Genomic DNA, 14,498 nt, shown 5'->3' on the forward strand with positions numbered 1-14,498 from the left:
CCCTGCAGGTGAGGCCCTGCCCACTTCCCCACCTCATCTCACCCCACGCTCTCCCCCGCTCAGTATGCGCCAGGCATTTCCCTGCTTCGAGACCTCTGCACCTGCCCTTCCCTCGACCAGGAATGCTCTTGGCATCTCTGTAGGACTTCCGGTTCCTCGGGTCTCAGTCGGAATGTCACCTCCTCCTATCTGTCACCCCCTCCTGTCACCATAGGTCCTTTCCCAGTTATTCTCTATCACGTCTGCCTCCTGCACTAGACTATCAGCTACCGGAGGGCAGGGATCCCCACGTCCTTGTTCCTGTGCCCAGTACAGTGTCTGGAGCAACTGAGGCCCCAGGACGTACATAGTTAATGAATAGCGTTCATTAAGGGTCTCCGAGGAGCCTGGCATTCTCCACCTGTTTTCCCCATTATTTCTCACAACGAACCTACCCAGAAGGGATTTTTATCCTCAGTTCACAGATGGGGAAACTGAGGCCCAGGGGCTCAGGGACTTGTTTAGGGCCACCTAGCTGGAAATTGGCAGAACCAGGCTTCAAACCCAGGGCTGTCCGTCCTACTCGAGAAAGTCGGGACCACATGGTCCCCTGTTATTGTCCCTTCTCGCTCTTCTTTGACCCCTGACTAGGAGACATCCCTCCCCACAGACCGCCAATTCTCAGAGGCCTCGACTCCTTGGCAAGGATGGAGACGGAGACTGGGTCATCAGACTGGCCCCACCATCCACCATGAAGCCACAGTCCAGCCCACCTCGTGGCCATTCTGACATTGTCAATACTGGGACGATGGAGCCTTGGAACCCAGCCCCATCCCTGCCGTGTAGGGGCCTCGGTGGGTCCTGGCAGTGGGTCCTGGAAGGGGGCTCTTCGACACCTGTTCAGTGGGGCCCTGGGGAGCCAGGGCCATGCCGGGCACTGTCTGGTGCCCCTGGCATCCCAGCCCTGGCTACAGACCCTCAGGTTTAAGGAAGGACCACCGCAAGGAGGAAAGGGGCCAAGATGCCGCCAGCCTGAAGACGCCCCAGGCTGGTGCCCGGTCACGCCGCCTCGCGCGGGGCTGGACGAGCAGCTCTGACTTGGTCCCCTTGAACCTGTTGGAAGCTTGCAGGCCCTGGGTCCCCACAAGGCTGCTGCGGGCACGGTCTGCACAGCCACCCAAGGCAGCCCTGCCTGCAAGGGCCTGGAAGACCCTAAAAATCAGCCAGCCGGCAGGATCAACCACCCCAAAGCACCCACTGCATTCTTGGCACTCTGCTGTCCTGCTGTGTGACTCTGGCGGGTGACAGAGTCTCTGAGCCTCCACCGCCCCATTGTTGCTGGGATAGAACGATGGGATCCCTTCGCATCGCTGACCTGCCCTGTCGCTGTGCGCCCTTCCCGAGAGAGTATCTGCCGGCCTTCCACGTGCCCCCCTCCCCCGCTTCCTGCCCTTTTGTCAGGGCTGAGCAGGCCCGGCCTGAAGGGAGGGGGGAGACCCCAGCACCGCAGAAGCAGGAGAGACCACGCTGCTGGCACGGGGCTCCTGGCGCGTGGAGCTCGGCCAGACGCCCCCTGCCAAGCTCCTACAGTTCCCGGGGCCTCTCCGACCCTCACCGCAGTCCTGTCACTGTCACTGTCCTTCTCTCTCACCCGCCCCCACCCCTTCTCTCTGGGGTCTGGGCCTGTGGCAGGGAGCCTGAGGGGCCAGGAGGGTGCTCTGGGGCGCCCAGACCCCTGGCTAAGCCGGCCACCCCCCCTGACTCAGGGGCAGATCAGGTCTGAGGGCCTCCTGTCCCCCCTGCAGCCACCCCCTCCCCCAGGCCCCGCCTGCCGGCCTGGTCTGTACCACACCCACCCTGGCTCTGCCCTATGCCGTGCACCCCACTGGCCCTTCTCCTCCACGCCGCATCCTCCTGGTGGGAAAACACGCGGGGGACAACAGAGAGAGATCAGGAGCCGTGGGACACGGGTTCTTTGACGTCTAGAACATGTGCTCTAGAGGGCTGGCCTGTGGCCCGGGCTCCGGCTGTGTCCTGGGCTGGCGTGGCTGGGGCCCTCCCTGTGTCTGGGGAATATTTGTCAAATGTCTAAAGGGATGAATGAATGTGTGGGACTCCTGAGGTCCCAGCACCCACAGGGCCAAGGCCCGGACCCACCTCCCTTGCAGTGGGAGGGGGGGCACCTCTCAGCCACTCCACCCCACCCGGGCCTGAGTTCCAGGGACCTCGGAGCCCTCGGTCTGGACGAGGCCCAGGGGAGGGGCTGCAGGAAGCTCCGTGCAGACATCCCCAGCCGCCACCCTTGCTGCCTCCACGTCCAGGACCCCCCCCCTCCACGTGACCTCCCCCCAGGCCCCTGGGCCCCTGCGGCACAAGGCACATCCCCCCGGCAATTTATTTCTCTTTCACTCCCTGTGACAATCCACCAGGGAGGCCCTGTACACCCCGTCTTAGCAGCTGAGGAAGCCGGAGCCCAGAGAGGCTGCCTTTCTGCCCGAGGTCACACAGCTGGGAGGCAGAGCAAGCTGGGGTTCCGGGCCACACAGTCAGGCGTCAGAGTGGCCCCCGCACAGGCAGGTCTCCTTGAGGAGGGGCCACGGGCTGGGGTGGACGTTCTGTGATCCTGGCCCAGCTCCACCACACCCTCTGGACGACCTCAGGTGGCACCTGGGTCTCAGCTCACTTATGAACCAGGAGCCATGTTAGCACCTCCCTGGCGTAGGCGGAGTGGGCAGCAGACGGTCGCTGCTGCTAACAAAACCAGGACCCCACGCCTGCCTTCCTCTGGGGCCCGCCTGGACCCAGGTGGGGACCGGCCAGGTGGGCTGGCTCCTTCCTGAGCAACTGTGCTGGTAAGAAGCCTGGCTCCTCCTTTCCTGGCGAGACAATGTCTCCTCCCTTGCCAGAAATGGGAAAGACCTTACCTGGGATCCTGGTGCACCTGGGGGTCCAGGGGGACCGTGTGGTCCAGGGGGACCTGCCGGCAGAGTCACAGATGGTCACCTGGGGCCAGAGAAGCCCGCTGCCCCCATCAGCTCCGGAGAGGACTTTCCCACCCTCCCACCCCAGTCCCTGCCCTGGGTCTGTCTCCATGGACAGCAAAGGAAGGTGCGGTGAATGAATGGTGGGGGAGGGGGGCACCCGCTCCCTTGGCCTCCCCTGCCCACCGCCAGAGCGGAGAGCCCACCTCCACCCACTCTCCCTGCAGCCCTGACATCACAACCAGAGCCTCATCCTCGGGGCCACCCCGCAGCCCCTCCCCAGCCGGCTAGTCCCCCAGCAAATCTCGAGTCTCTCCCTCCTCGGGACCTCAGACCTAACCCCTCTGAAGCCATCCTTCTTACCTGGGTTACTGCTGCCTGACCATCTGCCCTCCACGCAGCCCCCCAGAGTGACCTTTCAAATAGGTCCCTCTCAGCCCAGCCTCCTCCACCTTCATCAGTCAGATACCCCCTTCTGGAAAGTTCCTCTGCATCTGTGCCTTTGCCGATGCTGTTGCTTCCTCCTGGAGCTTCTCCAACCGCTCCACACCCCAGCAAACTCTTTGCTACTAGTCTCAGGCTAAGCATCCCCTCCTCCAGGAAGCCTTCCAGGAACCTACCCCGCCTCTTCTCTAGGCAAAGCCCTGATAGACCAGCTGCCACCTCTGGCCACTGTCGGTTTGCATGCCTGCCCCCCACCACGGGCCAGGGAGTGCCCAGAGGGTCAGGCCAGGCCTGATGGGTGCAGCACAGGAAGTGGTGTTCCTGACTGAACTTCCCGAATGCTTGGAAGAGTGAGGCCTCCGTCCCCAGTGGCCGGCACAGGTCTGCGCCTCTTGGGCTGCTAGGCTGTACCAATGTGCCCCCAGCACACTTAGGGAGGACCTGCAGGAAAGTACCCCTGGTGGGGTGACGATCTGGACTCAGTCTAGCTAAAGGACAAACACCCTCCCAGCTCACTCCCAAATACCACCTTTTAAATGGGGCCACCCCGGCCCAGCTGCTCGCCCAGCCCTGCTTTCTCAGACCCTGTGGGATTCACTGATAGTATGTGGGTGCCGTTCGCCTTCTCCACTAGAATGGAAGTACCATGAGGACGGGAATCTTTGTTTGGTTTATATAAGTATCCCAGGAACTTAGACCACTGCCCAGCTGAACAGTGCTCGGTGAACATTTCCTGAATTATGAGAGGGTGAATGAATGACAGAGAATGAGTGCCCGGGTCTGGAGCCCTAATCAAGAGGCCCCCCACCTGCCGGCCCCCAGGGCCTCTGTTGCTCGTTCATTCACAGGTAGAACCTGTCAGAGGAGACGTCCACACACCTGGGTGCCAGCCCCGCCCCACACTCCCCTCCTCCCCCAGCGAGGGTCCCATCCCGTCCCCTCCCCACACTCCCCTCCTCCCCCAGTGAGGGTCCCATCCCGTCCCCTCCCCACACTCCCCTCCTCCCCCAGCGAGGGTCCCATCCCATCCCCTCCCCACACTCCCCTCCTCCCCCAGTGAGGGTCCCATGCCATGCCCTCCCCCAGGGCCCTGCTCTCTGCCTGCAGGCCCAGGGCCTCCTGTCTCTTGTGGGCACCGCCCCACCAGCTCCCTGGGTCTCCCGCATGGCCCCCACACCGCCCGTGCAGACGCAGGCCTCCCCACACCCAGAGCATCCCTGCTCCGGCTCACACGAGGGCAGCCCGGGGCTGCATCATGTGGGTGTCAGGCCTTGTTCTGGCAGAAACACTGTGTCCAGTCCCGGGGGAGCTGCCGCCAGGAGCAAGAGGCCCCACCTCAAGCCACTGCTGGCTGGGGCAGACCCAGCGCCCTGCCAAGGCCATGACCCCCACCTGGGCCCCTCAAGGCCCCTTGGTCCAGGCCAAGCCCAGGAGGGGTTACCGGTGGAGACCAGCCTGTGCTGTTGCCCTCTGTGCTCACCTGGAGGGCCGGGGGGGCCCCGGGGCCCTGGGACGCCCGCCAGCACCGTGTCCACAGCGGCAGAGGCCAGCTGCGTGTCTGCATCTGCGGGAAGGGCAGAGCGGCCCGTGACCTGGGGGGCAGGGCCGGCGGGCCGGGGGGGCTAGAGCTGAGATCCCCCGGAGCCAGGGTGGGCATGCCCGGCCCCGCCGGGCCTCACTGCAGCCCTGGTGAGCAGATGCCATTGCTCCCACGACTCAAGAGGAGCACACAGAGGCCAAATCAGAGGGCAGGGGAAGCCCCATGGGCTCCATTTAAAACACAAACTCCTTCCTGAACACTCCAGGCCCTTGACTCTGGCCCCACCTTGCTTACCACCCGGGCTGGACGCTCTTCCAGGGTCCACCCCACATACCCATCCTGACGTACCTGGCTAGCTCACTCCTGTGGGGCCTCCTCCAGGAAGCCCTCCCTGCCCACCCCTCTGAGCTGCAGGGCCCTGGACTGCCTCCATCAGGGCCTCAGAGCCGGGTGGAGTCTGTCTAGTGGCCTGGGTCTCTCCAGGGTGAGCCCCGTGTGACTTCACTCTGCCCTATTCTCAGAGCCAGGACCAGACAGCCAGGCTTGGAAATGTCTGGATGGGGGTGGCTGCCTCTGCCTCTCCCTCCACTCATGGAAGCCTGAAGAGCCCTTCCATAGGCTTCACGGCGGGTGGCCTCCTACAGGTGCTCAGTCCTGGCCAGCCAGGTGCCCCCACTGGGGCACCCCCCACTGTCCCCAAACATTCACACCTGGGTCTTCCAGGAAAGCTGCCCTCCCTGGAGGGCCCCAGGGCTGGGGAAGGAGGGTCCTGTCTGAGGAGGGCTCCCAGCACTAGACGTGGCAGGCGGGCAGTGCCAGGTGCAGGGCATCGTGCCCAGGCCAGGGCAGGCTGCAGCTCTCCTGGCCCAGGGATGCCGGCTGAGCCCTTAGACTCCCAAGGCACTTTACACGCATCATCCATTCTCCCCACTAGGGGGCACCACTGAGCCCACCGTGAGGGTGAGGCGGTTGGGTCGTCAGGGAGTTAACACTTTCTCCTGCCCCTGTACCCACTGAGGGCAGCCCAGGCCCCTCAGTCCCCTTGGAATGAGCCCCTCCCTCATGGCTGGGGGCTGTGTTTTTTCACCCCCAGAGCATCTCCATCAGGATGTATTACCACCCCTCCTCTACGGATGGGGAAACTGAGGCTCAGAGCGGGACACAGGTCTTAACGCTCAGGGGAGGGCTATGCTGCCGCGGGGCGGAGGGGGCAGAAGCACCAGGAGGAGGGGCTTGGGTTTCTCCGACAGCCGACAAAGCGGTCCCTGGGATGTCACCCATTCAGAATTTCAAGTCAATCCTGCTTCGTAAAACCCTTCCCACTCCCCAGGGCCCTTAACCAAAACGATGCCCGCCGTGGGCTGCCGGCCCCACCCGCACCCCCGTCCTCGGGGCCTCCCTGGAACCGCCCTCCCCGCGCGCTGGGGCGGCTGTGTGTGCTCAGAGGCGCCCTCTCGCGCTAGACTGTAGCCTCTGCAGGCAGGAGGCTGTTTTGCTCACGGCTGTACGAGGCGGGCGGGTAAAAAGAGTCCCACACGTCGTAGGTGATCAACACATGTCCAGTGGCCCACAGTGAGGGGGTTTGTGGAGAGGACACGGGGTAACGGATGACCCGAGGCCAGGCCAGAGAGCGGAGTGACCCGTGGGGGTCAGACCCCGGGGCAGGAGCTGAGCGTGGGTTGCCGCCCCACCCCGCGTCAGTGCCCCACTGGCGACCCCGCCCCCCACTTGGCAGAGCCAAGGCTCCCCTCACTGACAGTCCGCTTGCTTCATGGGGTCCTCTGGGGAGGGCTGGTCCCCCCGAAGACAGGTTCAGGCCCGCCATCCCGCCCCACCCCTCAGGCATGCCACTCACTGTCCTTGTCCGTCGGCGGCTGCAGGGAGTAGAGGACGCCTTGGGGGCCGTTTGGAGGGAGGCCTGGGCTGCCTGCTGGGCCGGGGGGGCCGGGGGGGCCGGGGCGCCCCATCTCTCCAGGAAGCCCACGGGGCCCTGGCGGTCCCAAGAGGCCTGCAGTGGGGAGGAGAGGAGTCACAGGAGGGCCGGGCCTCATGGCTGATGTAACAGAGACGAGAAGCAGACCCTGAAGGGGATGGGGCTGGCGAGGGCCGGTGGTGGCCTCCAGGCCCAGGGACACCCTGGAGGGCTCTTCCGGGAGCTAATAACATGACTTCCCCTTCCCAGCCCAGTGCACAGGGGACCCGGGGCAGCTGGATGGGAGGTGAGGGAGGCAGGAGCCACAGAACAAGTGGGGGCTCCGGCCAGATGCCCTCTGCCCGCTCCAGGGACCTCAGCTCTGGGGAGGGGGCGCCGAGGGTGGCAGCCAGCCTGGGCCAGCCCTGTACCTGCCCTGACAGAGCCCAGGAGGAGCTGGGTGGTCTCTGGAGGTGTTGTTTACACGGCTGAGCACTACCCCCAGCCCCCAGGAGCCCCCCCGGAAACCTGCGCCCACAACTGCAGAAGCCTTCTCTTCCCACAGCCCGGGGCGAGACAGAGCCCTAAGTGCTTGGGGTGAGGCTGCCGTAAGGGGGGCAGGGGGAGGAAGTGGGCCTGGAGCCCCCCAAGATGGCAGTCATTAGCCCCAGCAAGAAAGGGGGTGTCTGGGATGCCTCGCCTGCTCAGACAGGGGAGAAACCCCAACTCCCTTCCCCCAGTGGACAGAGTCGGGTTGGGGCGTGTGGGGGTGTGTCCTTACCAGGAGGACCCGCTGGGCCCTTCTCTCCTGCCTGGCCCCGGTCACCTTTGGATCCTGGGGGACCTGCAGGCCCTGGTGGTCCCGTCTGTCCCGGGGGCCCTGGGGATAGAATGAAATGAGGCCTGAGAACACTGTGGGCTGACCTGCACCCCCCGTGGCTCCAGGCTTGACCACCTGGGCTGTCCGGTCAGACCTGCCTCCAGGAATCCGGCCCACCTGGGGCCCCCCACAATGGGCAAAGGGACCATCACTAGCTCACATCAGTCATTACAGCTTGCAAACCATTTTTGTTCCTATTAACTTCTATGATCTCAAGAGCTATTTGTGTCCCCACTTGACAGATGGGAAAACAGAGGCTCAGAAAGGTGTGGCCCTTTGCTCAAGGTAGCAGAGCCAGGCTGTACATGAGTCAGAATCCTCTCTCCGCGTCCTGCTGTCTCCTTGCTCAGGCTCAGGAACTGGGCTTCTGGCAAAGAGCTTCCCAATGAGGCCTCCTTAGAGACCCCAGGAAGCCCTGAAGGACATGCCTGCCCAGCTTCACGGTCTCCAGGCCCCATGGGTGGGCAAGAGTAGATGGAGAGGCCAGAGTCCCCCTGTGTGGCCTGGGGACAGCCCCTTCTCTCCCTCTGGAAGCCCTGGGCCTGGGGAGAATGCTCAAAAATGCCTGCTGAACTGATGGAGGCCCTGGAGCTGCCGGTTTCCAGAGAGATTCCCACCTGCTCGCGAGGATTCCAGGGTTCACCCAGGTGTCAGCATTTGTAGGGTTTGTGCTCCACCTGGTGGCCATTCTTGGGAACTGCATGTCCCGGTAAGAAGAAAGGTGCCCCAGGAGACCTGAAACCCATTCCAGCTTCCTTCCTCCCCTCCAGGGGGTGTTGGGGCCTGGGTCCTCCAGGGGATGAGAAGCCCCCCCTTCCCCCCAGCCCCCGCTCCCTCCTCAGTCCAAGAAGAAGGATCTGAAGATGAGCATGGGGCAGCCCTCTGGAAATGAGACTTTGGGGAGAGTGGCTAGAGAGGTGCGGGGGGGCGGGGGGGGACCCAAAGTGAGATGCCCCCTCCTCTCATAGCAGGCCTAAGCTCACCCCTACACCCTCCCAGCCTCCAGAGACTACAGAATATCTGATGCTTCCCTGGCCCCTGGAATGGCTACTGGAGGCAACTCTCCCACTGCTGGGGGTCTTCAGGCAGGGAAGGGGATGGAGCGTGTGCTCAGAGCTGAGTCTGGGCAGCAGTGCTAAGAAGCTGGGGGCTCAACCTGGGGACAGGAGGAGGGAAGGCGTCACCTGCAAAGGGCTCCAGTGGGTCCGAGAATCACTGAGTCAAAATGGCCCTGGATCGCTGGGCGACCCCAGGGGTCACTTTTCGGAGCCTCAGTTCTCTCCTCTGTAACCCGAGCTTTACGAGCTTACTGGAATGATTAGCAATGATATCTGTACAGACTAGGGTGATATAAAAATATTTAATAACTGGCACAGCACGGATACTGACCAGTCAGACGAGACCTCAGCCTTAAACCCTTGAGTTCAGCCACACAGACAGTGCCAGCTCACCGCCCAGGGTAAAGCCCCAGCGCTTCTCCTGGCACGTGGCAGGCATTCAACAATGCTGACTACCAGTATTACAGTTATTATTACTTTCTGCAGTCCCAGGGAGCAGAGCCCAAACCAATGGATAGAAACTGCAGAGAGAAAACGTTTACCTCTGACTTCAAAGTGTGGTGGGAAGGGTGAAAACAACAGGTCAGTGGATGTCTTCCAACTTGGGTCAGAGAGTTCAGAGAGGATGTCCCAGAAGGGGGGCAGTCAGTAAGCTGCCCGTCCCTGGTGGTATGCAGGCAGGGGCTGCTGTAAAATTGGATGGAGCTGGGCTGGGGGCCTAAGTGCAGATGCTAAGGGGCAGCAGGGAAGTCAGTGAGCACAGTAGCTGGACTGTGAGGCAATAAGGAATGGTGGGGACTGCGGCAAACTGCAGAACTTGAACGGGATCTGCAGGGACAGCTGTGACTTAGCTGCAGCCAATTGTTTCTCTTTTTTAAATTTTTTTTTAAATATATATTTTTGGCCAAACCACACGGCATGTGGGATCTTGGTTCCCTGACCAGGGATCAAACCCGTGCCCCTTGCATTGGAAGTGTGGAGTCTTAACCACTGGACCACCAGGGAAGTCCCAGCCAATTGTTTCTGTTAAGAGACAGCCAACCCCAATGGCCAGATCTTCCATTTTTCTAAGAGAAGCGAGAAATCCTGGTTTTTATGTGAAATCCCCCCAGGTTTTAAACATTAGCTCAGTTTTTCAAAATGCCACGTGGGCATGTATGACCTCCTTGTGCAGGCCCTGGGAGGCCATGCCTCCCCTGTAGGCCTCACTCACCGGCCGGGCCCGTGGGCCTTCTCCTTTGGGGCCCGGGGTGGGCGAGAGGGAGGGCGTCAGGGAGGAAATCCTCGTTCCAGGGCGGTGGGGTGCTCTGAGGGGTCGGCAGGTCATTGTCTGGGCCTAAGGGCCGCTCTGCTGCTTCCAGAAGGAGAACCTGGGCCGGAAAAGGGCAGAGGGTCAGGCCCAGGCCAGGCCGGGGACACGTGTGAATGGGAACGTGTGCGCCAGGAGACCAGCATCTGCCGCTGCTCTTGGGACCACCAGTCCCCTCGCTGGAATGTTCTCCCACCTCTGCCCCCCTCCCCTTCCCATTCAGGAAACCCTCCTGACCCTTGGGCTCAGGCAGGTCCCCTTTGGACACGTTCAGAGTCACCGTACTTTTCTCCTAGAGCGGCTGTCACTGGGATTAGACACTGGCTGTTGGAATAACGACCACGGTCACCTCCACTTCACCGGCTCCTCTCAAGGGAGGGACTGGGCCCGCCTGTCCCCACACTGCCTGGCTCAGGGCACAAACAACGCAGTCAGGGAATGTTTGTGGATGAACGGATGGATGGAGGGAGGGAGGGAGAGAGGGGCAGAGGGAAAGAAAGGGAAGGGGAAAGGAAAGGAAAGAAAAAAAGAAGAAGAAAGAAAAGAAAAGAAGGAGGAAGAATAAATAAATGGGTCCAGCTTGATGCACGTTTAGCAGGAGCTCCAGAGAAACAGAAGTGGCCATGGCCACCCAGGGCCAGCCTGGAAAGCAACTGTCCTCTCCCCTGGAGGAAAGCAGGGGTCAAAAACCGAAAGGACCCAGGGCCTCAGTTCACGTGAACTGGGAGCCAGGAGGCCTCAGAGAGGCCCTGCTGTCCCCAGAGAGGCTAGCAGGGGGCGCTGCGTGCCCGGGACCTGCACAGGGCAGGCAGGCAGATGCTAGCACACAGTAGACCCCCCCCCACCCCAGCAGAGGGGCCCTGGGGTTCCCGGGCCGTATCAGATGGAGCCCGGCTTCCTGTCCCGATCTGCCAGACAGGAAGGAAGAAGCCCAGTGTCTCACGTCCCCTCCAGCTCTTAGAAACCCGAATCCCGCGTCCTGCTCGAGTCTCCAACTCAGCGTGTGAGATGAAAGTGTTCTGAGTATGGAGCTGAGCACACCCCCGCCGCCCCCCAGGCCCCCCGCCCCCCCATTAGAATCACTGGTGTCTAATCCCGCAGGTTTTGCTGCCTGAAGGCATCCAAACTGAAGCCCCCCGGCCTATACCCCACCCTACGCCCACCCCAATGCGGGAGTCCATACTTCCCGGAGGGCCTAATGGGCCCCCAGGCCTCTTCCAGTGCCCCTCCGCCTGCCTGTGGCCCTCGCTCGGCCCGTCATGTCCCCCCTCCCCAGGCCTGTGGCCTCAGGCTCTGCAACAGCCCTCTGCCTCCCCCACCTCCGCCTGCCCCCTCCCTCTCCTGCAGCCCCCGGTCCCCACAATCAACAGCAGTGCATGAGGACCTCCTGCAAAGCAACCCCCCTAAACACCGCCAGTATCTCCACACACTTCGTACACAGGCGCCCGCCTTGGCCTCACCGGCGTCTCTTCCACCCCGCTCTGCTCCAGCTGCCCTGAACTCTCCCAGTGCTCCTCAAGCCCAAGACCGCCCCACCTCCAAGCCCAAGCTCCTGCAGGGCCCTCCACCAGCCCTGCCCACAACCCCGACCCCCGGAAGATTCTGAGATCCAGTGAGCTGTCCCCTCCTCCCTGTGTCTGTCTGACCCTCTGGGCAGAAGGCGGGCCTCCCCTCCTGTGTGTCCCCTCAGCTCCTGTACAATCACTTTGTACCCACAGCCAGGGCGGCAGTGGGAGCAATGCCACCAGCCCCGCCCTCAGGAGTAGGGACCACCTGGGGAGGGGGCGCCCTCCTTGCTCTGGGTCCCCAGAGCCCAGCACAGGTTAAGTGCCATGTGATGGGGGAAGCTGAGGCCCTGCTACCAGCCAGGCTGGTTTGAATCCCTGCTCTCCTGCTAGGTGACCACTGTGTGACCTTGTGCAAGCATTGTGACCTCTGTGGGCCTCAGTTTTCTCATCAGCAAAATGGGCGTGATAACACTGACCCTGCAGGGCCACGGGAGATCAGGAGCGCTCAACACATGGGCAACCCAGTTAGTCCTGCTGATGCTGGGACGGTGGCGGGGGGGCGGGTCACGGGAACAAACGGCACCCTTCCCTGCACCCAGCCCTGGCTGGCTGGGCTGAGGCTTTGTGGCTGTGCAGAAAGGGTCCCTCTGAGCGCCCCCTCCCACCTGTTCTGCAGTGTTCCGGGGCCTGGGTGACAGAGTCTCTGAGGACTCTTGGGAACAAAGTGGCACCCCTGCATCAGATCTCAGGTCCCCGTCTGTGTTGGGTGGGTGGGTTCCTGACCCTTGAAGCTCTGGTGACTCCCAGGGCCCCTGTCTCTCAGCCCCTCTCCTTTCTGGTCCTCACAAGGGCTCATGAGGCAGGAAGGGCCACTGCAGCCCCATCACAGGTGAGGTGGAAATAGAGGCTCAGAGACTGCAAGTGACTTGCCCAAGGTCACCCAGCAAGTAGGTGGTGGGGCCAGGGCCCCATGTGGTGCCTCACCCACCTCCCCACAGCCGGGCCACAACCTTGGCCTCAGTGGAGCTTCACGGAGGCACAGAGAAGGGGAGTGGCTGGCTCAGATCACACAGCAGCTCGGGGGTGGAACTCCATCTCCTGAGCCCTGGAACCCCCTCTAGGAAGGGAGGGTTACAATTCCTGTCCCAACTACTGACTGTCCACTGGGAAGCTGACCGGCCACGGCCAAGTGGAGGAGCTGGGCGGCAGGGGAAGGAGACTTGTCTGTCGGTGCCCATGATATGAGGCCCAGAGCTGTGGGTGTGAGGATGGAGGCGGGGAGAACTGTCAGTACCTGGCGCCCCAAGGCTTGGGGGCAGGAGGGTGGGCGAAGGCAGGGGTAGCTCCCTTGTTTCTGGCCTGGCTCTGGAGATGGTGGGATTGCCTCCAGTCAAACAGGGGCGCAGGAGAGGGCAGGTCGGGGGTGAAGGTGATCAGTCCAGGGGTGAGTTGAGATGGAGTGTCTCGGGGGAACCTCCAGATGGAAATATTTAACAGGGAGTAGCCAGGAGCAGAAGGGGGTTTGGAGCAGCTTGGAAAGATCAAGGAGGGGGTCAGGCCCAGCTCCCAAGGGGACCTGCCACCTGCAGCCTTAGCCCTGCACCAGACACCCGGCTCACTTTTTCCTGGGGCACTTCCCACGCAGACACCAAGGCCCACAGAGCCCACGGACCCAGGCAGAGACGCCCTGGCCACGGTCAAGTTAGAATCAGCCCCCACCAGAGTCCAAGTCCTCCTGGCCTGGCCATGGCCAACCTCCCAGAGAAACTGACCCCATTCCTGCCGGGCATGAGCACACCAGGGCGGGCAGCAGTGGGCGTGGGGACTTAGCCCAAGAAAACCAGACCTTGGCCAGCCTCGGAGGCAGTGGCTCTGATGACGTCATGGCGGCCTGCCTGATTGGCCAGGACACCGCCCTCCTGCACTGGAGAGCAGCCGAGTTCCGAGGCTCCTGTGACCCTCACTCAGGGAAACGCCCTCGGGCTGCCTCCCACTCAGTCTGGTCCTTGGAGTCAGAGTGTAAACTGAGGGGCAGGAGAGGAAGGAAGGCAGGAAACTTTGTCTGCTGGCCTTCCACCCCACCATCGCCCAACAGCCATTCCAGCCGGTCCCAGGAAAAGAGGGTGGCAGGAATCTAGACGAGCTCCTAGGTCTGGGTCCTTTGCAACTCGGGCACCGTGCGGAGTGTAAATGGAACAGTCCCTTGTGGTCGCCTGGCCTCCAACCTCCTCCTCTTCCCTGGCTCCAGAGCCCCCTACTGTGTGCCTGCGGGTGTGCCCCAGAGGAGGAATCATGAGTGGCCAATTACTCATTTTCCCAGCTCCCTTGCAACTAGGAGGTGGGCATATAGCCCAGTGCTGGCCAATGACACATAATGAATCTGTTGGGGTGCTTTACTTCCCCCCACGACTTCCTGCCTTTGAACAAGGTATAAGGATGTGAGGCCTTGAGCTGCAGCAGCCACTTTGTTACCATGAGGCACTGACCATGAGACCAAAAGCCAATTCACTAAGGAGGTGGAGAGGAAGGCTGTGTGAAGAGTCTGGGTTCTTGAGCCGCCAAACCAATCCTGAGACCACTAACTTCTGGACTTCCTAGTGAACTAACGATAAATGGTAAGGAGTAAGCTGCCAGTGGCTGGGTTTCTGAACACATCCCTTCTGATGCCAAAACAGGTTTCTTGTCTGCAGAAGCAGAAGTTGCAGTGTCCAGGCCTCAGAGTTTCTGCTCTCTTATGCCAGCTGCCTGGGTTCTGACTCCCCATCTGGGGTCTGTCTGCCTGGTCCTGCCTTCGCCCACCTGACCCCAGCCCCTGAGCCCAGCTCTGTGCTCTCTCTGACCCCTGCGGGCTCACCTGGCCTCAGCACAGCCCCTGAGGCTGCGGGGC

At 62.1% G+C, this 14,498-nt stretch overlaps 1 protein-coding gene across 2 annotated transcripts in view; it reads right to left on the reverse strand.

Moving 5' to 3' along the window:
- The window catches only part of COL26A1 (collagen type XXVI alpha 1 chain), a gene marked incomplete at both ends in the record, with an annotated part of 171,557 nt that overhangs the window by 4,980 nt on the left and 152,079 nt on the right, over positions 1-14,498 (reverse strand). For both annotated transcript variants that reach the window (XM_079944450.1, XM_079944449.1), the window contains 5 exons: positions 2,904-2,956; positions 4,885-4,968; positions 6,800-6,952; positions 7,638-7,736; positions 10,008-10,164. In XM_079944450.1, the coding sequence (XP_079800576.1) occupies positions 2,904-2,956; positions 4,885-4,968; positions 6,800-6,952; positions 7,638-7,736; positions 10,008-10,164 (546 nt within the window). The remainder of the gene's footprint in view (positions 1-2,903; positions 2,957-4,884; positions 4,969-6,799; positions 6,953-7,637; positions 7,737-10,007; positions 10,165-14,498) is intronic.

This window comes from Stenella coeruleoalba (genome assembly GCF_951394435.1).
Source record: "Stenella coeruleoalba genome assembly, chromosome: 15".
NCBI classification, from domain to species: Eukaryota; Metazoa; Chordata; class Mammalia; order Artiodactyla; family Delphinidae; genus Stenella; species Stenella coeruleoalba.